Source organism: Cyprinus carpio, chromosome B13, assembly GCF_018340385.1.
Source record: "Cyprinus carpio isolate SPL01 chromosome B13, ASM1834038v1, whole genome shotgun sequence".
NCBI lineage: Eukaryota > Metazoa > Chordata > Actinopteri > Cypriniformes > Cyprinidae > Cyprinus > Cyprinus carpio.
Genome location: NC_056609.1, coordinates 4,938,364 through 4,964,798, shown reverse-complemented (window position 1 = coordinate 4,964,798; position 26,435 = coordinate 4,938,364). Strand labels below are relative to the sequence as shown.

The 26,435-nt window shown below is 37.2% G+C and overlaps 1 protein-coding gene across 1 annotated transcript; it reads right to left on the bottom strand.

The window, feature by feature from the left end:
* Positions 1–2,835: 2,835 nt before the first annotated feature.
* LOC109061773 (3-hydroxy-3-methylglutaryl-CoA lyase, cytoplasmic) lies at positions 2,836–21,729 on the bottom strand. The gene is made up of 9 exons (XM_042736111.1): positions 21,249–21,729; positions 20,008–20,085; positions 19,393–19,500; positions 19,125–19,220; positions 18,676–18,824; positions 16,541–16,604; positions 16,041–16,229; positions 4,814–4,939; positions 2,836–3,749 (listed from the first exon to the last, which is right to left on the bottom strand). Exons 1-9 carry the CDS (start codon positions 21,342–21,344, stop codon positions 3,630–3,632), a joined length of 1,026 nt encoding a protein of 341 aa, XP_042592045.1. The 5' UTR covers positions 21,345–21,729; the 3' UTR covers positions 2,836–3,629.
* Positions 21,730–26,435: the final 4,706 nt, after the last annotated feature.

Genomic DNA, 26,435 nt, shown 5'->3' with positions numbered 1-26,435 from the left:
CTTTCACCGTGGAAGAAGCGGAGTCCAGTCGGGGGTCATCACATGTGGTTCCTGCAAGACCAAGGGACGGTCCTTCTAAGAATCCGCTGGCCACACCGTTCTCAAGTCGACTGCCTCTGCTCATTCAAGACGGCCGCGGTTCACTCTAGTCCGCGGCTCACTCTAGGCCTCCGGCCTCTGCTCACTCAAGGCTGCGGTGTGTGAATTTGTTCCGTTGAGAAAGCGAAACTACTTTGTTTTTGCGTTCCAAAAGAAAACACGACTAGAAATCATGTTTATGTCACTTTAATGATGGGTTTTATGTTTATGTCTCGTCGCTCCTGCTGGACAAGGCTTCACAATATGTTAAGAGGTGTAACATTTCCGTCTCACGCTTTAGGCATTCGGCCAATCACAACGCGCTGGATAGCTGGCCAATCAAAGCACACCTCGCTTTTCAGAGAGATGAGCCTTTTGAAAATCAATGCGTTTCAGAAGGCGGGGCATAGAGGAGAAAACATAATGTACAGTATGTGGAAAATAATGTTTTTTTTTTTAACCTTAAACTGCATAAACACATTTCATTACACCAAATACACAAAATAATATTCTTTTTAGCAATGTCATATGACCCCTTTAATATTTTAAATATATTTAATACATACCATTTTGCTTTCTATCATGCCACAGTTAAGGTCTGCAAGAAGGGATTGTTTTTGCTCTGATATATTATTTATATTGGATGGAAAAGAAAAAGTAGTGTGGAACTTGATTTTATTCACATGGTATTGACAGGATTGTGAAAAGTGGAGATAATGATTTGTACATGGATAATGATAGTTGACCAGAGCATCCCAAAGGTTTTATCATTATTATTATCATTATTATTTCAAAATTGTTGTCATTTGGTATTATTGTCATATGCTTTATTACCTGGTAGGTTTCAAATTATGAAGAATTAATTTTGCCTTGATCATGTGAGATATAGGCAGCCATTGTTCTGAAGATATGTAGTTAGTTTCAGACCTCAGTGCAAAAAAAAAAAAAAAAAAAAAAAGGAAAAAACAAAAAACAAAATTTGAATAATTAAAAGCTTGTAATAGATGACAAGCAATACTCTTGTGTAATGTGCTAATCTAATTCAATTTCAGGGCAAAAGCTAAAAATAAAGTGTTATTGAGCAACATTCAGCATCTCTGATATCAGTTCTCTCATTTATCTTTAAAACATTGTGGAAGATGAATAGCCAGCACGAGGAAAGCCTCTGATAAGAGGACATGCTCTTGTCTACTTCAACACATCTGATATTCATCATGGTGCATCAGTCCCCATTCCCACCGACACTCAACACCTCAATCCAGATGTTTTAAAGTCTAATGATGTGTTTCCCGAACCACAGTGTCAGGACCACACTAAATCATCATTAGGAACTTAGGCATAGACATTAACGAGACATTTCACCGAAGTAGTTGTCTTACCCCTCATGGTTAAACTTTTATCACACAGGCTTTAACAGTGTTGACAAACCTTTTCATGTTTGCATCACTCATCTTTCACAAACTGAAGATTTCATATTATTATTTTATTACAACAACTCACTGTATATATTTAATTAGGATATTCTTAGCTAACATGTTTAGTTTAAGCCCTATGTATACACTACATTATTATACATTTTCTAATGAATTCTGTTTTTCATATCTGTAGCCATAGTTATAATACATCTTAATAGGTAATCTTACAGTCTTTATTCATGGTTCTACCTTTTAAGAAAATAATGTGGTATAACATAAAATACAGAAAATTGGTGTCGTTATTTTTTGTACTTGCTTGCTTGAGTAGAATAGTCTCTCTGAGCCCACCATTGCAGACATCAAGCCAAATCTGTTTACCACTAATGCTAAGATTATATGGGCACACAAACTTATGAATGTAGCCTTAGCTTTGATTGTAAATGCTTGAAATACACAGCCACAGAGGGGAAGAAATTGAGAGAGAAAAAGAGGACAGTTGTAAAACACAAAAAGACAAGGAGTACAATGGAATAGGGCAGAAAAGAAATGAAATTTACACATCATTTTGCTATGTCAATGTAATACTGCGTTTTCTATAATAGGCTTGGCCTTGCCTTCACTTGTTAAATCACCTGGGGATCAAGTCATGGCAGTGTGCTGTTATAAACAGCTGCGTCCATCTGTTGTCTTTCGCTTGTATACACCTGAGAGTGAAAAGGCCTGAATATCTATTACCTTCGCAAATACAGGTAATACAGGCAAACAGAGTGCTGCTTTTACACTCACCCAAAACAATTAGAGCACTTGATAAACAAGGCAAGGAGAGAAGGGTAAATAAGACCAGACCATGAGAGACAAAGTGAAATGTGTTCACACAAAGCATATCCCACCTGTATTTAAACTAGATCAAAAGAAATATAAAGATGCACACTGGAAGCTATCAGTGCCAAACGTAGCTTGAAGCATGAATGCTTTTAAAAAATTCATACAATTCCAAAAAGTGTTTTTATTGATCTTAATACATATAAACTTAAAACCTTTAATAACCAGAAATTATAGCTTCCAAACATGCCCAATGTATAGACAACTACATGAAGGCAGATTAAAAAGCAGTAAAAGGTATTGGTAAAGATATGTTAGTTCAAAGACAGGAATAAGCGATTTAGTGCAAAGACAATAAGGTATAGCAACAAGGATAATTTTCTTAGATTTTAGATCAAACATCTTTAATACATAAAGGCAGTTTTTGCATTAACTTCAAGACCTAATTTTAAAATTATGCTTCCACTTTAGTTAGTTGTTAAAATAGGTAACACTTTATTTTAAGGACCAAAATAGGTAACACTTTATTTTAAGGACCAATTCTCACTATTAAATAGCGTACTAACATTGGCTGTTTATTAGCACTTATAAAGCAATATAAGTGCCTTGTTCTGTATATTTTAGATCCTTCAATCCTACTGCTTACTATTAATAAGCAGCAATTTAGGACTTTATTGAAGCTAAAGTTGTAGTTAATAATGAAAATTTGACCTTAAAATAAAGTGTGTCCACATATGCACAGACTATATTAATGTGACTTAAAACAGCATGCATTCAAACAGGCTACATTACTTGGTGAAAGGATTCTTTATTTAACAAATGTTTGTACCGAATACTTGCAGATTTATTGTTAACACTATTGCAGTAACAGTTTATGATAGGAAAGATAATAAGCAGCTCTGTAGTGCTCTGAACCTGCTGTGAACTCTTCCACCGCACTCTCTGCAGTCTGATTGTAACTATTTTAAGCAATGATATGAATGAGTGAGGAGAAAAATTAAATAATAATTACTCTCACAGATAGGGGGTCATCAACCTCATGCCAAGTCACTCTTTCTTGGCTATCTATTTTTAGTGTTTTCTGTTTGATAGAAACTACACAAGGCATGGGCTCATTTCCTTGGCGTAAAATGTCCATGTTTTCTGTTATAGGCACGATATAATATTTTGTAGATATTAGTAACTTAAATACTGCATCAGCAGCTCTTAAAATGGCAATCAAAGTAAAAGCATTTAGCAGAGGCCAAAAGTATGAAAACAGGTTCACAGCACATCAATGTGGTTTAAGACTTTTTGACCACATTGTATGTATTTTCACTTAGAATGAAAAGGCTGGATGTTTTTAGTAGCTTGGCTGACCTTGGAGTTAGTTGTGCGATTTAAGGCTTGGCAGATGAATTCTCCCGCTTCCATCACTTTCAACAGGTCCACCCCCTGCATCACAAACACAAACACCTCCAACAGTTACCAATCACAACAGACACCAGGGGGCGCAGTAGCAAAAGAAACTGGAAGCCTGAGATGTTATCTATGTGAGGATTAAGAAGAGGAGGCAGTTAAAGGGTGTGGATTAAAAAAAAAAAGTGTGAGAAATTGTAGAACATAATTACTGAAAACATGCTGCCACCAGAATATCAGGTATATCAGGACTGGTATCCACATTTTTACCCAAATAACACCCTCCAGACACCCTCTCACACACCCATGTAAATGTTGTGTACTGTATATACTATAACAAAAACAGTTTTCCACATTTTATTCAATTTTTCTTGAGACAGCGGGAAAAACTGAGTAATGGAAAAACTGGGAGTGAAGTCAAAGTGTGTGTATAAACATATACAGTGGCCTCAGAAAGTATTTGGATGCAAAAGTCAAACATAAAATGTGTGCATGTCTTAGCATAATGTAACAAAATAACTGAGCAAGTGGCAGTTATTTTAAACAGTTTTTGTCCAAAATGTTTCACAAAGAGATTGCCAGAATTGAAATAACACTGATGTACTGCCCAAAAATGAAGACAGAAAGCATTAAGATGTATTCAGATTGTAGAAATATTATTAACATGCTGTATTCCCATGTGAGGGGATCTGCACTCTAAAACAGATCTGTGAAAATAGGGAACAATGTACTGTATTAAAATGAAATATTTTTTTCTGTATTTTCATTTTTGCACGGCGTTGTGTTTAAGAATGAATGGAAACATCCGTAAAATGAATGGTTAATGTCCTGGCAGAAAATTACCAGTATATTTGTGTGACATCCAAAAAATTATAAAAATAAAATAAAATAATTAAAATCATACATCCACAAAAAAAAAAAAAAAAAAAAAACACTGCAAAAAAAAAGTTCTGAGAAAACATTTAACTGCAGATGCCATTTGCTTTGATTTTCTGCATCTAATAGCATTCAGACATTTTTCGAGTAACTTAAGTGCCCAAAAGTGTCATTGCTTATTAATGTAACATTCTTGGTGATTCATTTAGAAAACTGAGACTTACGGTTTCAATTCCAAGACCATGTAGCATATATAAAACATCCTCAGTAGAAACATTGCCAGACGCTCCCTTGGCATACGGGCATCCTCCGAGGCCTGCAACCGAGGAGTCGACCACAGAAACCCCCATCTGCCAAACATAAATGAAAAAGGCCGGTTAGAACCAACCTATGACACCTTAAGAACAATGGCATCCATTATCTCAAGGTATTCACGTGTTACTTCTTTTCCGGGAGACTGGCATAGACAGAACATCTGGTACACTATGGAGCATCTGTTGGACTGCATTTTTCTTGGAAGTCCCATTTAACCAAGCATTATTTGAAGCCGGATATGATGCTACAGCAATTCTGCTCTGGATATTAATCACATATTAAGGAAAACATGAGGTTAAATCAGGAGATTTATTTTAATGTATTAAATTTGTTCTTTCAAGGTTTAATGTGAGCAAGGGATAAAACAAAATGGGAAATAACAATCGTAAATGACCTCTGGTGGGACAGCACTCCCTTTTCCAAAACCAGATTTCCTAATGTAAAAGATATTTGGTTTTGGCAAACAGGAGAACCGTTTGAACCCAAGGCGACACAATAATTCAATGTTAATCACGCAGAGGTACTATGGTTTAACCTTGAGTACAATGCCTCAGTCTTCAGTGGTCCTGAATAAATACAGCTCACACATATGAAAAAATAATCACCTGTAAATGCGCCTACTGTCTCTATGAACTTGCACAGCGGCAGGTTGGATTGCACAATGTTCATAATCAGAGTAATTGTAGATTTTCAACAGGGTGTGGAAAAAAGGCATTTTTTACAGTGGACCACAAGTGTCTGGCCTCCATATGAGAATTAATGATGCGTTCTGGGCCAGTCTTGCACATCTGCGCTTTTGTTGGAGCGCTAAACCAAACACCCAGAAGATGTTGCTTAGCAAAGGATTAGACGTAGCCCTGTTACCGAACTCGAATGGACTTCAACTAACTCTGTCAAGCTGCTGATATGATTCCCTGAGTTCATGAAAGATGAGTTACAATACATAGAGAAGTTCTCCTTGAAAGAACCAAACTCAGGACCTAAAAGTGGGCTCAGAATGCATTGGGGTTCACTTTGAGCTGTGACAGGGACTCCATTGTCTATTTACTCTTTCAGTGTTGTTGTTTTTATTAGTATTATTATTATTATTATTATTAGTAGTATATTTGAGCACAGTTAGTGTTATGTAACTTTATAGGAATAAGGCAATGGCAAACTAACAACTTTTGAATGTTGCTGTGATCTACTAGCACACTTTAAAGAGTTAGGTTTAAGGTTTAAGGTAGCATTTAGTGGAGGTTGTACATTATTACCAAAGTCGATAGAGCATTTACCGTTTAGTGCCATTCACCATATTATTTAAAATAATATTAATTACATTATTTAATTTGCAAATATCATTTTGCCTCAGGTATGCTTTTTCATTGAGCCTGGGCTGGGAAATAAAGTTAACCTGGATCACTTTGGTTCATCAATGCATGCTTTAAATGAACCAATATACGTACCCACAGTAAACAGTTCACACAATATGACAAACAACTCTTTATTAGATGCTAAATAACAGTGCTGTCAAAGAGCAATTTATTAAAAAAAAAAAAAAAAACCCCCCCCCACCCCAAATAAAAGCTGCCATATGGATATTCTAGGACATGGCTAGGACATTCTTCAAATATTCACCCTTTGTGTTCCAAGTAAGATAAAAAAAAAAATGGGTTTGAAACAACGTGAGAGGGTGCATAAATGACAGAATTTACATTTTGGGCTGAATTACCACTTTAAATCAGTAGAGAACATATTCCCTGCAGGAGTTCTAACTTACTAGCTATTGGCAGGTGTGGAAAATAAGCAAGTGATGTATATCGAAGAGTCTCTGTTCTTGTATGCTGTCTAGCTACCCAGAAGAACTTCTGAAAGCTACAAATTAGAAAGCCAAACATCTATCTGCCGGCCTCTCTCTCTCTCTCTCTCTTTCTCTCTCACTCTCTGTCTCTCTTTAGAAGCATTGCAGATTAAGGTATTACAATGTTTTCCATATGTCGTCTTGACTGTCATGAGAATATTAAAGACGTTTTCCAGCTTCCCAGGCAAAGCCAGATGTCAGGAGGGGGGAAATGGGGATGGAATCCAACAGAGCAGTGAAATTAACGCTCCTATCCTGCTTTTGACCTCGATATAGCATCAGTGAATATCAATAAGAAGCAGCATTCTGGACATGCAGACCTTTGGGGCATGGCAAACTAACTAAAAAAATAATAAAAGCTGCTTTCCTTTGCTGAACAATGCCCCCTAATTGCTAGATTTTCTCAGGAACAAGGCCCTATTTCATAGCTGGGCCGTCTGAGTCGCTTGTAATTGTTGTTTTTGTTGGCGAGAGGAAAGGGACCCATGCCGCTTTGCACTGTACTTCAGATTTCCAGACATGGGCTTTTGACTTTTTGCATCAGGGCAAGATATTCTGCAGGGCAGACGCTTTGTTGCGTAAACACAGAGTGGTAATTTGCTACGTCGCCAGCTCTTTCTGCGTCCACCCGCTGTGAGAAGGCAGAGGGCCTGAAGCCGACCAAAGTGTACAGGGACTCGCTCCAGATTTGCTGACTCTGAATACTGTGCAAGGACATGATGTTCAGCAAACAGTGCTCAGGAACTCCAAATCGAAGCCGTTCAATTAGTTTAGCTTGGCTTGAAAACCAGATGTGGTGTTAAAATCACAGATCACATTGTGGGCTCAAAGCCTTCGTGTTGGAGCCCTGCAAAGACCTGCCTAAGGCTGTGGCGTAGTTGCAGGCGTGGGCGGAAAGCTCCTCGTCAGCTAAAGAGACGAGGAATTCTGGAGGAAGCTAGAATTTGACATGAACAATGACGTCTAAAGGCACAATGCAGAACGGTCTGTTTTCTGTGAAACGGAGTTAACTTTGACATTTCCACAAGAGATTACATTTGTGGGAAACCCAGCGTGCTGACAGCTTTCCGATTTGGGAACAGAGCTTCCATGCAATAAATACATAAAGCTTTCTCTACGAAAGCAAGACGCCGCTTTTCCTTGGTAACAGATTTCTGAGTGATCTGTTGAAAGACAAAATAGAAAATAAATGACTTATTTTAAAGTAAAGATGGAAATTATATTTCATAGGGCCCTACAGCATGAATGCCCTCTATGGTTCGGGATCACGGTCTCAATGCCAAGGTAAAGAGCATACCACCTGAATATATGTGACTCATGTAAACACCTCTAGTGAGCGGATGTGCTAGCATGGGTGTGCATGACAATAGTTCCTTTGTATGACATGCTAGTGCATGAGGGTAAACTTGCATGTATGCACATAATGTAGGTGAGCCCCGTTCAATCTGCTGGGTTTGAACAACATGCATATGCATTTGGGAGACAAATTCAAATAACATTAAGTTTAAAATCCACTACTATATCTATAAAACTCAACTTTCTGAAGCTGTCTGTATTCAGAGTATAGTTAAGTTCATTTTCTTTCTTTCTTTATTTTTTATTTTTTACTTTGCACATTGCTTCAAAGCAGCTTTACAGAAAAAATTAAATAAAAAAGATTATATATATATATACTGCTGTAAAGGTTTCCGATACACTTTTAAATTTCCTAATTTTGTTTTGAATTGTCCATAGAACTATACAAATGTGGTTCCTAACTGACCAGCGCATGTTTGGCCTGACATGACCTTGCACTAGGGAGAGCTGACCTGCCCTCAGGCCTCGGGGGAAAGAACCAACACTTCAAATTCTATCAAATGACCTCTTCACTGACCTCTCACTATGGGGCACAAGCTCCACATGATTTTAGGACAGTTTGTTTACACTGTGAATTAGTTTTCTCAAATAATTCCAAATACTTATTTTAAAATTTGAATTTGTTTTTGTTGTTGTTTTTCATAACAGTCAATAGCAATTCTTAGTATATTCTCATTGCTGTAATGCTGTAATGTTTACTGTTTTACATTAAGAAAATATAATTATTATTTTTTATTAAATATATAATTCAAAAAATACAATTAGTTCATTTCAATTTAAATAAAAATTTTATTCAAATTTATACATTATATTTATTCAATATAAATAAACATCCATAAAATTTTAGCAATATCATTATATTTTTGCAATATAATTTAACTTCTTTAAATTGTTAGTTGTGTGGACAGCACATACAATTGCAGCTAATACTTACTAAAAATTTTATCCCACCTTTATATATATTACATAAATTGTTTATTATTATTATTATTGTTTTAAATGATAATAATTTGTGTCCATAAGTGGACAAAGATACTACATGAAACTGCACCTGTCACAAAAACATTGTGTCACAAAGACATATCATGATGTTATTTCTCATATCTTTTGTTTGTTGTCTTAATGTCAGGAAAAGCCTACATATGTGGGAAAAATCCCTTTAGGATTCATAGTACTGATGGAATTTTCTGATGGAAAGTTTTTCCACGAGGATAAAGTTTTTTTCTCCAAGGAGTTAAACTAGAAGCTGCATTTATTATATGTTTCAAGTATGTTTTTACTTTAATTATTTCTTATAAGTGACCCTGGAACACAAAACCAGTCATAAGGGTCAAAAAAGGTTTTCTAAATTTGAAAGCTGAATAAATAAGCTTTCCATTGATGTATGGTTTGTTATGACAGGATAATATTTGGCCGAGATACTATTTTCAAATCTGGAATCTGAGGGTGCAAAAAAATCTAAATATTGAGAAAATTGCCTTTAAAAATGTCCAAATTAAGTTCTTAGCCATGCATATTACTAATCAAAAACTAAGTTTTGATATAGTTACAGAAGGACATTTACAAAATATCTTCCTGGAACATGATCTTTACTTAATATCCCAAAGATTTTTGGCATAAAAGAAAAATCAATAATTTTGACCCATACAATGTATTGTTGGCTATTGCTACAAATATACCACAGCGACTTAAGACTGGTTTTGTGCTCCAGGGTCAAATATTGCTACCAGCCAGTTGGCGAGTAACTCAAATTTCTTTACATGCATTTGGCATTCAGCGAGTGTTAATTTTGGACCTTACTACTAGATGCTGTTCCCGGAATGACTGTGCAAAGAACTGGTGCTTTTTCCAATCTGTGGTATTATGCTTCATTTACTCCAGTCTAGATGACAACAGAAGTTCCCTTGTTGAGATATTTTTGGAGGACATCAGATAAATCATTCTAACTTGGAAGATGGCTGAAGCATCCTTCGGTGATTAAGTGTCATGATCTCTTTCATATTGCGATCAAAGGAGGAGGTAAGTATTTTTGCGATACGTTTGTTTCCTAGCCACAACCACAGGACCGCTGAGACAGCTCAAAGTCTGTGTGCTGACCTTCCACACTTCTTCAGATCACGACTGCATAAACACAGGTCACTGCTTCACGCTCGGGTCAGCCACTTCCTGAGAGAACAGGCACCCTACCAGTTCAGATATATGTACGTCTCCCCAGGAGTCAAAGCTTGCAAAGAGTTCGTCAAACCCTCCCCCGTGTTTTCACGCATGTTTTCGCAGTAATGGGAGCCGTGCTAATCACTCATCAAAATCTATAACAAAGATCTCCTAGTGACACTGAGCCACATAAAACCCATGTAAACAGTGAACAGCACTGAATTTCATTATATATCAGGATGAACTAGAGGGAAATCATATTGAGTTCCCTGCTATTTTTTTTTTTTTTTCCATTATAATATCAACTTTGCCTCTGATGTTTCTCTTGAAATAGACAACTGAGCCAATTTTTAGACATCAAAAAAGAATTTGATGAGAAATGTTTTTGTGCAAAATGAAAAAGAGAAACGCAGGGTCTTTTATCAGGAAAAAATTGAGAACAAAAACACACACACGTAAGACGATTATTTATGTATTGTGCTTTAGTGTGCTAGAAGGATATATCAATTTGGGATTTACAAACTTTTTGTAAATATTGCAATAATTCAGTGAGATTTTTGTTTGAACAAGGAGTCCTGGAACAGCAGGTCTGGCCCACACAGAGATCTGATCTCACCATCATCAATTCAGAGACAGAAGCAAAAGAAGAACTGTGGCAACATTTCCAAGATGCTTGAAACAAGTCCAAAACGACTGGCATTTCACCGCAACAACTGAGTGCACCGTTAACATCAAATCTCAGAAAATACCATAATGACTGAACCCTAATCATTTTCACGGATGGTATGTTCCAGCGCCTAATGATTTATTTCGATTTAGGACCACCTCTTTCCTCATAAATTACAGATTTCCCAAAGTTTAGACTTGATTTACGATAGGAATAGATATATCATGGCACGCTGTCTCAGGAAGATACACTAGTTCTGGCTTTCACCATCAGTGAAACTGTCAGACAGGAGCGAGAACGGCACAAATCTGCATATCCGGAGCAGTCTGGGCTCACAGAGATCTATCCACAACACGAGGACTTCACCGCAGTTCATATCACGGTTTTTCTTGAAACCCAACATATAACCAGCCCAAACCTATTGGAGCTACTATCTGAGGGAGTTCATTTTTCCCCCTCAATAAGTCCCTGAGAAAAGCCATACAAAGAGCCTATAATGTCTTTATCCTGAACAAAAGCCGGGGTGACTCTGAGCTGACAGGGTGAGCCGAATTCATTTCTGGCTCAGCTGGTGGCGGAGACGACTGGCAAACCCTAATGAAAAACTATGATAAAATCTTTCATTTCCACCAAGTTTTGCTAGGGGGTCAGTGGAGGAGGACAAATGACGGACAGTTATTATTTTCGGTGCTCTGGGGTGTCTGTGATATATCGGTTCAATGCTGATTCATCATCCGGAATTTGAAGCTGTTTCTGTCTCCTCTCTTTTGTTTGTCAAAAATACTTAATTTTGATGTTACAAATGGTTGCTGCAGCCTACACGATTGTACCCTAGCTGGAACATTGAACAAGTCAGAATTTCCCTTTGCAACTACCAGCAATTATTTCTTAAAAAAAACAAAAAAACAAAACAAAAAAAAACCATAAAGGTTTGGCAAATAAGGCCCTAAAGACCATTAGGAAAAAGTTGTAGATTCTCAGACAAAAAATATGTCTAGCTATACACAAAATCAGCAATGCAGCATTTAAATATTTTACTTAAATATATAAGCTAAATATATACTTTAATATTTTATAGTAAAACGTTTAGACATAATGTTATTATTAATAGTAGAAGTTTATTATTATTATTATTATTATTATTATTATTATTATTATTATTATTATTGTTGTTGTTGTTGTTGTTGTTGTTTATATAGTATTATTAGTAATGTTAAGATGCTTCTAGCTCAATATGCAGAGACCCTGATACAGCAGCAATTGTTCAACAAATTATATGAGTAAGGGTAAAAAAAAAATCAGTTTGTCTGACCAGTGGCAATAATAAATAAATCTGGCAATGATAAATAATAAGAAATATAAGAAAGTATTTTACAATTCTACTAGTGCTGCATAAATTACACATTTTACTCCAAGCTTTCAAATTGCGTTTAGTGTATATTTATCAGTTCTACTTCAATGCTACAGTACCTTTGTTCTCTCTCATTAGATAGCAATGTATTCAAAAAGATATTGCCCCTTTATAGCTAAAATATAATTTGTTTGTATAATTAGCTAACTACTTCTTCTTCAAGGAAAAAAATAAAAAATAAATAAATTGTCCATTTTAATAGATGACAAACTAGAAAAGCAAAAATTTGTTATCACACTTAAACCAGATACATATATATATACAGATATATCATATATATATATATATATATATATATATATATATATATATATATATATATATATATATATATATGAATTCCATTAAACTTCATCTCTCTTTACTAGAAAAAAAAGAAAAAAGTTTTGAATAAAAAAAAAAGAGAATTAAAAATGATGAAGTTAATAAAGTGTTGGTTTCGGAGTACTTCAGGTATGTGAACTTTGCTCATTGCTTTCACTTGGCGAGGTATCTTTGTTCATTTTCTGTCTTTTGAAAAAGGACCCCCTGTCATGTCACACAATTCACAGAGAAAAAAAAAAAATTCTGAGAAATTCATGGCCATTTCTGTGGCGCACCGACCGCAGTTAGAGTTACACTGTTACAGCTGGAAAGAGACGGATAAACAGACAGACAGGGATAAAAAGGGCTGGGAGCCGAGAATGGAATATACTAGAGCACGGGGTTTTCCTTTTCCCCAGTCTCCCTCTGTTTAGTAGCGAGTGATGAAAGGATAATTTTCCCCTTGCCCTTTAAGCGCAGCATTGTCACAGAGTTCAACGGCCCTAGCGACAGATGAGTTGGAGCCCCCGAGGGCACCGCTCTAGCCTCCATCTCATGCGCTTTGTTAAGAGCCAAGCCACTGTCATATGAAACAGACATCTAATAGGTAAGCCTTTGTGTCCAGCCCTTCACATCTGCGGACCCACCCAGCCCCCAAAGAGCAGCGGCGTTCTGCGAGGGAAGACAAACTGAGAAAGAGCTCACAAAGGGCCCTGGAGAGCTGATAAAGCCATGCCAGTGTTATTTCTGAATTGCGGCCGTGCTCTGTGGTTTAAGGTTCGCGAAAATTAAACCACAGGCAGGCATTGTTTCATAAAAGCGTTTAGTCGTCACATTCAAATACGCCTGGCAGTTTTGTGTAAGCGTATTTTGGGTGGTATCTGTTGTTGTTGTTCTGTGCTTTTTAGGTGAAAGTAAAAAAAAAAGTAAAAAAAAGAGAAAAAAGTTAATTGCTGATACTCCAGGGAGTTTTGGAGAGTGTTTCAGTAGTTTTCGTTGCCTTCCCTGGAGGCCTGTGTGTGTATGTGAGGTAAGGTGGTGAGACACTGTAAACTCCTGCTTCATGTTTCTTTATTACTCTGTTTCTCTGAGATTTTTGCCACATATTTATTTATGAGTTCTTTTAAATAGTTGTGACTGAAAACTAGAAATATACACAAGATGTAAATGTTTTACCAGCACATTGCATGTCACATGCTTGCAATACTGTGCCACTAACAAATTCAGCACACAGGGGGGCAACAGAGTTGCCTTCAAATGCCTGTGTTATTAAATCAGATGCTGTATTAGATAATTGTATAGAGCCCTTTGGAATGAAAAGATTGCAATGCGTAACATGCATATCAACGTTGTAAAGTCTAAATGAGTACCTTGAATACAATGTAAGTCACTTTGTAGGGGTGTGAAGCAGAGCCAATGTCTGTATCTGTTTCTGCAGCAATCTCAAAATAATTTCAGAAAAAGACTGGGAGTGGGCAGGGCTGTAACCAGAAGTTTGTCTAATAAATGAGAAATTTGTTTAAAAAATAATTTGTGTCTTCTTACGTTTACTTTTTTTTTCTCTCTCCTCCCATAAGTATGGCTTGTATAACTTATAAAATGATTATTGTAGTGATCAAAATTTATTTAAATATCTTATAATTAAAACATTATTATTATTATTATTATCATTATTATTATTATTATTATTATTATTATCCCTAGATAATAATACTGAAAGCTTCCATACAAAATAGCTAATATGAGCACATGGAAAATGAAAGAAAATATTCAGTGGTTGAGAATGGCTGAAACCACTTTTACCATGCATAATATCTGAACAACTTACAAATAATACATAAATTACAGAGCAGTACTGGAAGAGAATAAGAGAAACATATTGTGTTTCATATCGTTCAGGTTTGAAACATTTAAATAGACATATCAAATAGTAGAAAATGTGTATGATTCAGTATTTCATTAATATTACTCTTGATAAGCTTTAATTTCTGAGGGACGCACAGAAACGGCAACACAACTATTTGATTTGCAACCATGCTGTGCTCATTTCATTCATAGAGTTTACACACTCATTATTGCATAATAGTTTTAGAGGTTTACTGTATGTATAATAGTGCCAAATATTTTTCCTATTATTAGGTAGAATTCGTTATTTGTTTATAAGCCATGCCTCTCCAAATAAAGGTGCCTTCCAAATGCATACACTGTTATAGAACTGAAATGAATCAACACTGAGCTGACACGAGGAGAAAAACAACACTGAGCTATCCCTGTCCCTTAACCGCCTTCAGTTGAACTACTTATTGCTGAATTGAACTTGTTTCATAATGAATTAACTTTACACAACACTGAACTGCCTAAAGCTGAATAATAATGACACTAGTGTCTTGCTACAGCTGCTTTATAGCAGAATTTTGTATTTGCCTCTTTTTTTTTAAGTCTGCATCACTGATTCTGTTCCTTTCCTGTTTAATATTGTACATCTGCTTTGAAACAATCTTTATAAAGTGTTATAAAATAAATGGGACTTGATATTATTAATTGTACATTCTCTTCAAGCGTCTCTTCACCATGACAATAGTTAACCTGAAAGAGAAAACTGACAGTAGAAGAATACAAATCATGCTATTTTACTCAAATATTGTCTCTTGCATAGTAAGAATGTGATGCATGATTAACAAAAAATGTTCTTCTGTAATTCTGGTGCTGGTGCTTGCTATTATTGTACAGTTTATTTTCATGTAGCAAATATTTAGGTCAGGTACATCTTAGAACTTCTATCACTAAATTCTAAAACACTGGTTTAGTACAGATAAGTTTTTTGTACAAATTTAGCATGTTTGTAAAGAAATTTTACTTTTTCAAGAATGGGAACATTCTAGAAGTGTCTAGAATGATTCTAGTGCTTTCTGGAACATTCCAGAACATTGGATGAATTTTGTCTTTAATGACTACACCTACAAAGTGGACGTCTGAAGTTTTGGACGACTCACTTCGGTAACTGTTGTTTTTTAGCTCAGTATTATGCCATGTCATTTTTATGCATGATTCTCAACATATTTTTTAAATTTTTTTTTTAGTTTTCATAAGCAAAATTAAAGATACAAAGAAGTAATGCGGTTTTCATATTCAGCATGTCAAACTTCATTAAGAAAAAAAAAATGTTTCACAGTGTTATGATTTGTGTACGGAAGGCAGCAATGGGTGAAAAGACCTCAATTAGCAGGATATGTTTGCATTTATTTCATGGACTATATTTTGGTCCTAAAACCCAATACAGTTTTCTCTGTGCACACATGATGCGTTATTGTGATAGACGGCACAACAGGTGACATATGTAATATCCCCTTCTCCTAAACCCTCATGCATGTACCTGTTGATTGTGACCACCGTAATGTCGCTCACCTGAAGAGCAACGAGTATGTTGGGCAGAGCCTGACCGTAAGTGTCGTGGCAGTGCACTGCCAGTGCGCTGACGGGCACCTCTGTCAACACATCACTCAGCATCTCGGCCATGGAGCCTGCGGTGCCTACGCCAATGGTGTCCCCCAGGGATACCTCATAACAGCCCAGCTCAAACAACTGCTTTGCCACCTGGGCCGGAACAGAGAAAAGCCATGAAAACACTATCCCCCCTGGAAATATAAACAAGATGAAGGAATGCACACAGAAAGGTCATTCTGAGCGTTAGAAAAGCACTGGCGTGTTACAGTGTCAAGCGGATTTTTTAGCAAACATCGTAATGAGGGCCTTGTGGGACCACGAAAATTGTGGGAAGAAAAAAATATGCAGAGCACTCAACACTCAATGAGATTTATCACATACTTGGAAGGCCCATTTAATCTTGCTTCAGGCCGTTATACACTGAACAATGCTATTCGGATTGAACGACGCTATTACAATACCTTTGTGACTTGTGATGGTTTTACTTGTCCCTCATACGGACAGCCGAGAGCACAGGAAACGTACCTGGAAAGAAGTGAAAGAGCTATGAGACATAAAGTTCAGCACATGCTGCAGGATATATAGCTTTGAGCTTATAGTACCAACAGTCATGCAACATAGGTGAAATAATGCCAAGTGCTGTTTTACTGCAACCACAAGCAGAACGGTCCAGAACCGCTCTTACAACGGATTACATCTATCACAGAATAAAACAAAATGTTCAGCAGCCGGCGAAACATATGGTTGGTGTCAAATGGTTGTGACAAATAGTACCAATAGTGTTGACAGTGGGAATGAGAAACGGTGCTAGAGAGCAACGTACAAGCTATATGCGCTTTCCATATGCGAAGGAAACATGTTCTGCTAGAAACAGTGAACAAACAAGTGAAAAGTTGAAAATGTTTCTCTTGGGCTTGTGGTGGTCAGACGATACTGCTGTGTGCTACCAGAATTTCCGCAGAGTCTCTTCTTGAACGTTAGGCGTTGAGTCACATTTGCCAGAATGAGTTTGTCAGAGTGCAGTGACTGCTCTCTATTGTTTTTTTGTTTCTTATTCAGTAAAGAGCACAGCCTAAAAACTTTGGACACATCTGGACTTGTACTTGTAACTGATACAAAGCACCACACTGCATGCACATCTGGAACTTGACTTATTTACTCATTAATTCTGGAATAATTTCATGCTGCTCTGGTGCCCCATCTCCAAACCTCAAAGGAGAACAGTCCAAAAAAGTGCAAGTACAATAAAAGAAACCACTGACCTCTCAGTTAAACCAAAGATCAGTCTTGGAGCTTGCTTATATAACAAATGGCTTCTGAAAACTATAGTACTGAAGTCCAAGCGCAGTAAGGACAATCACCTGATAAACATGATTTTTTTTTCCTTAATTATTTTATTTCATCCCATTTTATTAAGCATTCTGCTACCAATAAGAATTCTGCTGATTCTGCAGGGAAGCCATAACAATCTGCATTGCAGAACATTCAAAAACATCAGCGAGGGTCAAAACTTCAACTATCCAGTTGCTACTTCAGACCTTGATCCAGTATGCCCCTTTAATTAACTATGGACACATGAATTCCAAACTTGCAGAATTCAGCAAAAAGCTTTGCCAATTTTGAAAACAATATGTGACCCTGGACAACAAAAACTTTTAAGTAGCACAGGTATATTTGTAGCAATATCCAACAATACATTTTGTCAATATTTAGATTATTATTATTATTATTATTATTATTATTATTATTATTATTATTATTTTACATCCTCATAATCTAGATTTTCAAAAAATTGTATCTTGGCCAGATATTGTCTTACCCTAACAAATGTATTGTCTTATCCTAGCTTATTTATTCAGCTTTCAGATGGTGTATAAATTGTAATTTCCGAAAAATGGACCCTTATGACTGGGTTCAATGGCCGATACTATTGGCTGTTACATTAAGTCAGCCCTAATCCTGAATATGAGGTTACGTTCTTGCCTACAACCCTCCCTTTACCAGACCTTTATCTGCTTTGCAACAACAACCCCATGAGTAACTATAATCTGCAGCACAATCAGCCGGTTTCTGCATCATTGGCAGATTGCTGATCAGATTCTCATTCAAAATTAGGGTTGAAGTGTGAAAGTGCACATAATGAACACTGGCCTATTACTTGATATGAATACTGGGTCTGTGGCACATAGCCATAGCTTCCCGTCAGGCTGCAATCATTTCCAAGTTGATATTCTCCCTGCTCAATGTCATACCAAAGATGGATCCCAGAGTCCGCCTGTATAAACATGAATGTTTGCTCCTGTCCTAGTTAAGCAGTGACTCGGCACAGGGGACTGTGGTACAAAGATGGCAGCTTATAGGCAGAAATTTGGAGAGAACTTTATTTCTGCAAACATGGAAAGTCCACCATGAAGAGTGTGACACATCCCTTGCACTTTAATTTAATAAAAATTCAGGACACTTTGATCAGTCAACCTGACTCGGCATCATTACCTGACACTGACTTGATTTTATTTCGATACTTGTGCACAAAATGAGCACTGGCCTAAATCTCAAAGAAAACACATAGAAGAAAGCTGGTGTCGGTGGAACAAACCCGCGCACTGGTATGCCTTCCCGTTTGGCTGCAGAGAGGACCTGCTCAAACCTCTGCAAACTCTCCTCTATGGAGCAGTTGATGTTCTTCCTGCTAAAAGTCTCTGAGGCGGAACCAAACACTGCCACTTCAGTAGCTCCTGCTGCAACCTTTAACAGGAAACATTTAATCAAGTCTGTGCTTATACAGTAGATGTTGGCTTGTGAGCACAACTCGCATGATTAGCAGGGAAAGCAATTAACAGAAATGGGCTAAACATTTACAAATAAATGGTACAAGATGTAAAGGTTGCACTCTTATGTAAAGCAAAGGGGCAGTGCATGCGTAGGCAGAGCGTATGCATAAATAAAGTGGTTTATTATGCAAGAAAAACATCATTGACCTGGCATGGAAGGTAAATTGCAAATGTCACTTGTAAATAAATGTAAATGATGCAAATATTTACTTACAGCTGCCTGGAAGCCCTGAATATTGGGAGTCAGAACAGGGTATCTAATGTCAGGAGACCTTTTAATCCCTCTCAACACTGCAGTGTGGTCTGCCATCTGAAAAACCAAAAAACAAACCAACAAGTGTTCATACTCAAGCTTTATCCCAACGGGTTTTGCGCAAATGCAGTTTTTGGATGTGAATACCAAACGCAGTGGTTTTGTGTTGACAGAAAAGCCACAGGATATCAGCCAACATGCTCTCGAGGATAACAATCGCACCTTTTACCTGTGCTACCCACTTTGAAGACACGAAGCTAGTGGCTTCGATGACGGGCAGCCCGGTCTGAGAGAGCATGTCTATCAGCTGGATTTTGACCTCTGTCGGCACTATTTCCTGCAGAAACACAATGATGCAAAAGTCTTAGGTTTCTATGAACACATCCAGGGAGCGTGTACATCTGTGAGCCTGCGCTATTGAGATGAATAATTTATTTACCACCATCACCAAATGAATAGCTTTCCTATGAATATATACAATAGGACAGTATTTGCTAAAAGGCTTATTGGAAAAATGTGCCTGTGGCAACATTTTTGCAAAATACAATGTTTCATTGAGTGGCCCTAAAACATTGTACAGTTCTATATGTAACAGATGCTGAATGTATCAGTTGGTGTTGACTACACATCACGGCCGTTTGCAAAATAAATGACCGTTGAGTGATGCTAAAAGTTTAACACACTATTGCATTTGAAAAAACCTACACTAAACCATACCCTTGAGTTTGTTATGATGGTGTTTTTTTCCCTTTAAATTTAAAAGCAGAATGCTAATCATAAACATGCTTAACCACTTCAAGCCACAATGCTTTAAAATTTCACTTTAAAATTGTGAAATCTCTACCTTCTCATTCTGAAGTCCATCTCTCGGTCCAACCTCCACAATTTTGACACAATTTGGAAGCTTAGGCAGTTCAGAGCACTGTAAATTGAAAAAAACAATGAGGAAGGAAGGACCATATAACAATTTCACAGAGCTGTACGGAAAATCTGAAAGGTGGATTAAGACACATCCTCTGTCCGGTGCTTCATGTCAAATGGTGCGTACAACTTCATGTTTTGAATCTGGTCTTCAGATCCTTGCCAGGTCATTTATGACATAATGTGCTTTGGAAACAAGCATTTCCTCTCTTCCAATGATAAAACCAAAGCTAAAGCTTTGAATTTGGGAGTTGTATTACCAAGGGCCACTGCTGTGTTTACAGAAGATTTGGATGGCTATAAAACCCCAGCCTCTTGATATGAAACCCTCACTGTGAGGAACTGCACAGACTAATTTCTTTAGCGCTATGTTTGATTTAATTGTGCTGTCATGGAGGAAGGAAATGGATTTGTGAAAGGAATGATAACAAACTTCTTTTTAAGAAGTTTCTGACCGTGTGTGCTATGAAGGTGGAGGAGAACCGTTGTGGTTTGTCCCATTATCACCCCAGGCCTGCAGTTAGGACAGCCTATTAAATTCACTCATAAATCAAACTCGCTCTTCTAACTCGCCGCTCAAACCAGAAATACAGGCCCCACTAGAAATATCCATTAAAGCATTATTTTCTTATCAACTAAATAAATTGGACCAAAACACTTCTGCTGTCTCTGTATTTTTTAAACATTTCTGGCCCTATCTTTGAGTGGAATTTTCAAGAGGTTAAGCCAAAGTTGGGAAGTGAAACAACCGTGTCATTTACTGTATTTAAAGTGCATTTCTATATTGGTCTAATCAACAATCTGTTTTTCCAGTTTAAACCTCTTTTGTTCACTTTGGCTAAAAAGCAAATAACACACAGAACAAAAATTTAAATTTAAACTTTTTTCTTTTTTTTTCAAATTCAAAACAACATTTGTGAGGTCTGGTGGAGGTGGAGAGTAAATCATGTTTTTTTTTTTTCAGTCACAAATATTGCATATAATGTCATCAACTCTGTGTCTCACAGAAGAAAGAAAATAACTGGTTGAGGGTAACATTTGGGTCATTTATTAAAACTTTCATTACGAGGTGAGCTATTCCTTTACAGGACTGCTTTTCTCTCTGCGTTGCTGTATTTCCTAGAGCCATGTATAAATCTTGCACATGCAAAAACAGACCCCCACCTTCTCTTCCCACAGGAGCCGTGGAAACCAAGGATAATCCCGCAAGAAAGTCTCATAGTTCAGGCAGTGCTTGACCGCAGTAGAAACGTTACCCATCTGGCTAGCACGATCTGCCAGCCCGGTGCTGTTCCCAGATGGCACCTGTGGTGATCAGAGTGCATATGCGCTTCGAGCAGCGAAAGGAGAGCATCGCTTCGAAGGGTGCAGGATGACTCAGCTGTTACCATGGCAGCAGCATCCCTGCCTGTGAGGGGGAGGGAAGACGCAGGCTGAAGATGTTAGACGTGTTTTGTTAGCTTTAGACTGACAGCTCCATGTGAAGTACGGGACCCGCTGGGATTCTCGGCTGTACAATGAGACTAACCACAAGCTGCTTATTTTACTGCCCTTGGCTCCCCTCCCCAGCGGAAATCTACAGCTTTGGGGAAATACGCTGCCGTGATTGATCTCTTGTGACTGAGGCAGCTCATGCTTTTCAATGGCCGGCCGTGCCACTCTTGCCAATGTCAACTCTGCTCTGTTATAAAATCTCTCTGTAAAGCCGGGCTGCAATTTACTTGTGAAAGAGCCATTCTTCCTGGCCCAGGTGCTTACAATAGAGAGGTTTAAGGAAGCTCTTCCTCAATAAGATGCTGGTGTGCCGTGAGAGGGTCTGGCCTCTCTCTCACAGGGGGGGAAATGCAACTGCTGAGACCAGGGGCTGCATTTATTAGGTATCATAATGTCTCGCATGGCATAAGATGATAAATCATAAGGTGATTTGAAGTATACAAAATAAAAAAATATATATATAATAATAATGAAAATAAATAAATAAAGAGAGAAATGGTGAATAACAGACTCGAGGGCATGCTCAGAGTTCCAACACAATGAATTGTCCTGATTTTTCCACAATCTCTGAAGTCATTTCATTATTATGTAAGGATTTAAAAATATCTATAATTTAGATTTTTGCTATAATAGATCAGTGTTCAAAGTTCAGTTCAAAGTACAGACTGACTTTGTTTTGCAGTGTTAAGTTTTATGCTGAACAAGAGCAATAATATGCAACATCTAGCTGGTGATTATTGTATTTATAAGCAATCCAACCCTTGTGAAAAGGTAGCGTGCTTGTATTAAATGTGCACTTCAAATTTTAAAAGTGGGTCACACTTTATTTTAAGGTTCAGTTCTCGCTATTAACAAAACCTTTTCCTCAATAAACTCCTAATTTTCTGTTTGTTAATATTCAATAAAGTAGTTCTTAAGTTTAGGTTTTGGGTAGGATTATGGATGTAGAATATGCTCATGCAGAATATGTGCTTTATAAGCACTAATAAACAGCCAATATGTTAATAAGAGGCATACTAATAAGCAACTAGTTAATACTGAGAATTGGTGCTTTACTAAATTGTTACCTAAAAAGGTATATTTAAAAAATGCAGATAACTTGCAGATAACAGTATACGAAATTAAAGGTTATATAATATATTACTGCTTCTTAACACTAAGTCCGCTTTGTAATAATGTTAAATTAAAAGCTTTACTTTAAAGTACATTATGTTTTAATGTTTTTGTTGCACTTTAAAGTACTCTTACTAAACACTCACCAACATTAATTCTAAAACTAAATTCCAATGTCATAACATACAAATGCTTATACACATTATATATAAATGGTTATACACATTATATATAAATGGTTATACACTTACACATACAGAAATGTACACAGTAGTCTACTTAAGTGGGTCAAAAAAAATCCCTCTACAGTTAATTTCAGCTATAGCACACTTATTTAATCGCAATTAACATGCTAAGTGTCCAAGAACATTACATTCAGTTAACACTAAAGTATTATATTATTTCTATAACTGTACTTCTTTTTCAAAAGGGAACTGTGGGTTGATGTGTAAACTTTGGCACTGGGGGTGGTTTTTTAGCATCCGAACAAGTTGTGACAGCAATATTTGCCCAGCCAATGGCATGCTGCGTGAGCTGTGGGTGGGATGTGTTTGTCTGACCAGATGCAGAAGAGGCCAGTGTTCAGGAAACCTTTTAACAATTCCAAGTAGTGCTCAAACAACACAATTCACATTTAGGGTTTGATTAATTTCCTTGGCGTTTTCCAGGCCTGGAAATCACCTTTTTTTCAATTCTCTGATATGTCAGCCAGATTCAATGTAAAGACAACCCATTAATCTTCCTAATTGCATTTACATATATAGTCCACATACAAATCTGTACAGACTTTTCTATATATCCATGACAGTATGTAATCCAGCCCAGACAGCGAGCCAGGAGCTGCCGGGAACATTCAGCGGTGGGGTGTGTATGATTCAGAATTGCCCCCAGCTGGAGTTAGCCGCATTAGATCTGTGTCCCTACCGAACCATTTAGCATTTCCTTTCCTTGAATGCTCTCTAACTAAAAGGACAAAAAGTGGACATTCATCTTGACAAATACCAGCTGTCGGGGTTTACTTCAAAGAGGTGAGCTACACCTTCAGGGCATCCTGGATAATGTAAAGTAACACAGCACAGGTGAGCGAGTGTGGGGGCTTTTCTGAACTTCTTTTATCATTCCATACGTGCTCTCGTAAACATTTAGCCACTGAGCATGACAGCAGGATGAAATGTTAAATAAAGCACAATTTCATTAGCCATTACCTAAAAGCATGGGTTATTTTGGCCGTACCAGATGTTCCCCTCTTTAACCTTTTCCTCTTGCAATTGTAGATGATTTAGGAGCAGGCCAGTAGACGATGGGCTGTGCTTTGCACAAACAAATCCTGCTGGGTTAGCTCTGGGCCTCTCGTGAATTAACCTTTGCCTCTGTGAACTTGAATTGGTAAAATATTTATGCTTTGCTGTCTCTTGTAATGTAATCACTGATGGACTATCTATAGGGAGCACCTTTGCCGGTCCCATGTCTCCACCCAATGCTTTCCTATCTGCTCTCAAACTGTCCTGTCAAATAAAGGCATAAAAGGCCCAAAAATATAACTTAAAATAAAATCTGAGTTGTCAAATAAAGAACCACTGAACTTGGTAACAGGGCTGTTGTAATATTGTCCCTGTGACGAGTGTAGCCATTGAGAGCCCGTCCATACTATGTTTTGTCTCTGGCCCTGAGAATTTAAGCAATAGTTTAAGCAATTTAGCAATAGTTTGTGTGCCCGGTCTGTTTTTTATTCACAATCCATCCCTGAGTGTAATTGATGACACTACAGTGAGTCATACGCTCAGTCGCTCAACAGGCTATGCTGTTCCACTGCAATACGCTGCAAGACAGGTTTCGGATGCAGGATCATGCGGTTAACAGGGACTAAAATATTTCATTGTCTCCTAGGGCATTCGTTCCAGTTAAATCTAGCACACAACACTGTAACAAACTTCACTCATGACTAAAACTGGCTTCCAAATCAGTTGGATAACTTTATTGAGGGAAGAAATGGAGCTCCATACCATGGATGAATTGAGAAGATAAATCGCAGATGTGACAAAGCCTTCTTTGCATGTTTTATTTGGAGTGCTGGTGTAATCTGTACCATTATGTCAATGAAAGAGTTTAGTTCTTCCCTTATTCATCTTTAAGATGGAAACAGATGTGAGAAATATTCTTTACGGAGAACAGGTTTAGATGAAGCATCAAAGAGGTTTCAAGCCATCAGATAAATCCTGAAAACATAGAGAACTGCCCAAAACTCAAGCCATATTCAATCAATTTTCGTACATACGATTTCAATTGTCCCATAGAAGCTGCTAGAACAGATTCAAGCTTTGATTGCAACATCAAAAGAACCATGATAATCACAGCATATGTAAAAAAAAAATTGAGAATCTGACAGCTATGTTTAGAATGATTTCAGTGGCTTTAAAAAAAAAAAAAAAAAACTTTTATTGTACATGAGGGTGGTCCTCACTGGAGAGGTCAAAAATAGATTGAGAAATCTGTTAGTATTTGCAGTATTATCAACGGCAGTTGCTTGGCTGGCACAGGACTCCCTGGATGGGATTTGAAATTTGCCATGTTTTCTCATAGACACTTGGTTCTGAACATGAAGGTATTTGAATCATGACAATGCTTATTGGCACAGACAGAATATTTTGTTCTGAAGATAAAAACAGACGAATACTAATAACTTAAAGGGGACCTAAAATGCAAAATCCACTTTTACATTGTTTTTGAATGAAACTGAACATAATTACGTGTCCACGTGGGAAAGATGAGAAAAAGAACTTAGTTTCGTGATACTCACCGCATAATAATCAGTTTGGCAGAGTATGTGAGGCAAGCTGCAAAGCCGCAGCCCTATTCTGGAAAAGGGGACGGGGAGCAGCAGGTAATTTGCATTTAAAGATACATGCACGGAAACAGCATGTTTTTGCTTCTGTTAATTTCAGCATGGTATTATAAATGGTCTATTAAAATCTGTAAGATGTCACTAAAAAATGCTTTGGCTAATTTGGAATGTTGAAACACAATTTGTGATATTGTCTTGTGTTGACCTTTGTATTTTAGTAAAACAACCAACTAAACATTTTCACCTGTTCATCCATATGGTTAACTTTCCAAATGCTCTTTTTTTGAACAGGATATTACCTATCAAGTATTATGGGAGTCCAGCTTTTGAAGAACCTAATATAAACTTAACCTTCTGTGTCCAGCTTGTCACAGATTAACCGTTAACATAGTCCCAGCACAAAACGCATAGTTTGATTTTGGATTTTTGGATTACTTCGCTAGAACACTGAGTATTAACACATTTTGACATTGATACATGTGGACAGATGTTTTAATGTGCTTCTAGATGTTTTGGGTGGAATTTTTAATTGCACCATGGAGGGATCTTGGCTCGCTCCACACAAAGTACAAATCCAATGAGTTCAAAAAGGTTTCAGATATATTTCAGCACTCCATTTACAGGAGCAAAGTGAAAAATGAAAAACCAGCTGCTGACGGCTAAGGTGTGCAGAAAGTAATTCTCTATAGAAAAGGTTCTTTCCTGATCATGCTAAACTATTTAGACCAAATATTAATCAGCCGGCCAGCTTTGACTTCAAAATAATATACGGCCCTCTTTGAATGAAATGTAGAGTGCAGCTCAACTGCACCCGCTTTGCTGAGTGTGAACCACCAAATTTATTGATGGAGTTTTCGTAAAACTAAGACTAAAAGTTTCAGAGAGTGGCACAGAGAATTCCA

Coding starts and splice junctions, on each gene's coding strand:
- LOC109061773 (XM_042736111.1), bottom strand. CDS start 21,344: ATGGGTAACGTTTCTACTGCGGTCAAGCACTGCCTGAACTATGAGACT. Junction 19,501..20,007: donor ATGGACTTCAGAATGAGAAG/GTAGAGATTTCA, acceptor GTGTTTCTGCAG/GAAATAGTGCCGACAGAGGT. Junction 4,940..16,040: donor ACATACTCGTTGCTCTTCAG/GTGAGCGACATT, acceptor TATGTTTGGCAG/ATGGGGGTTTCTGTGGTCGA.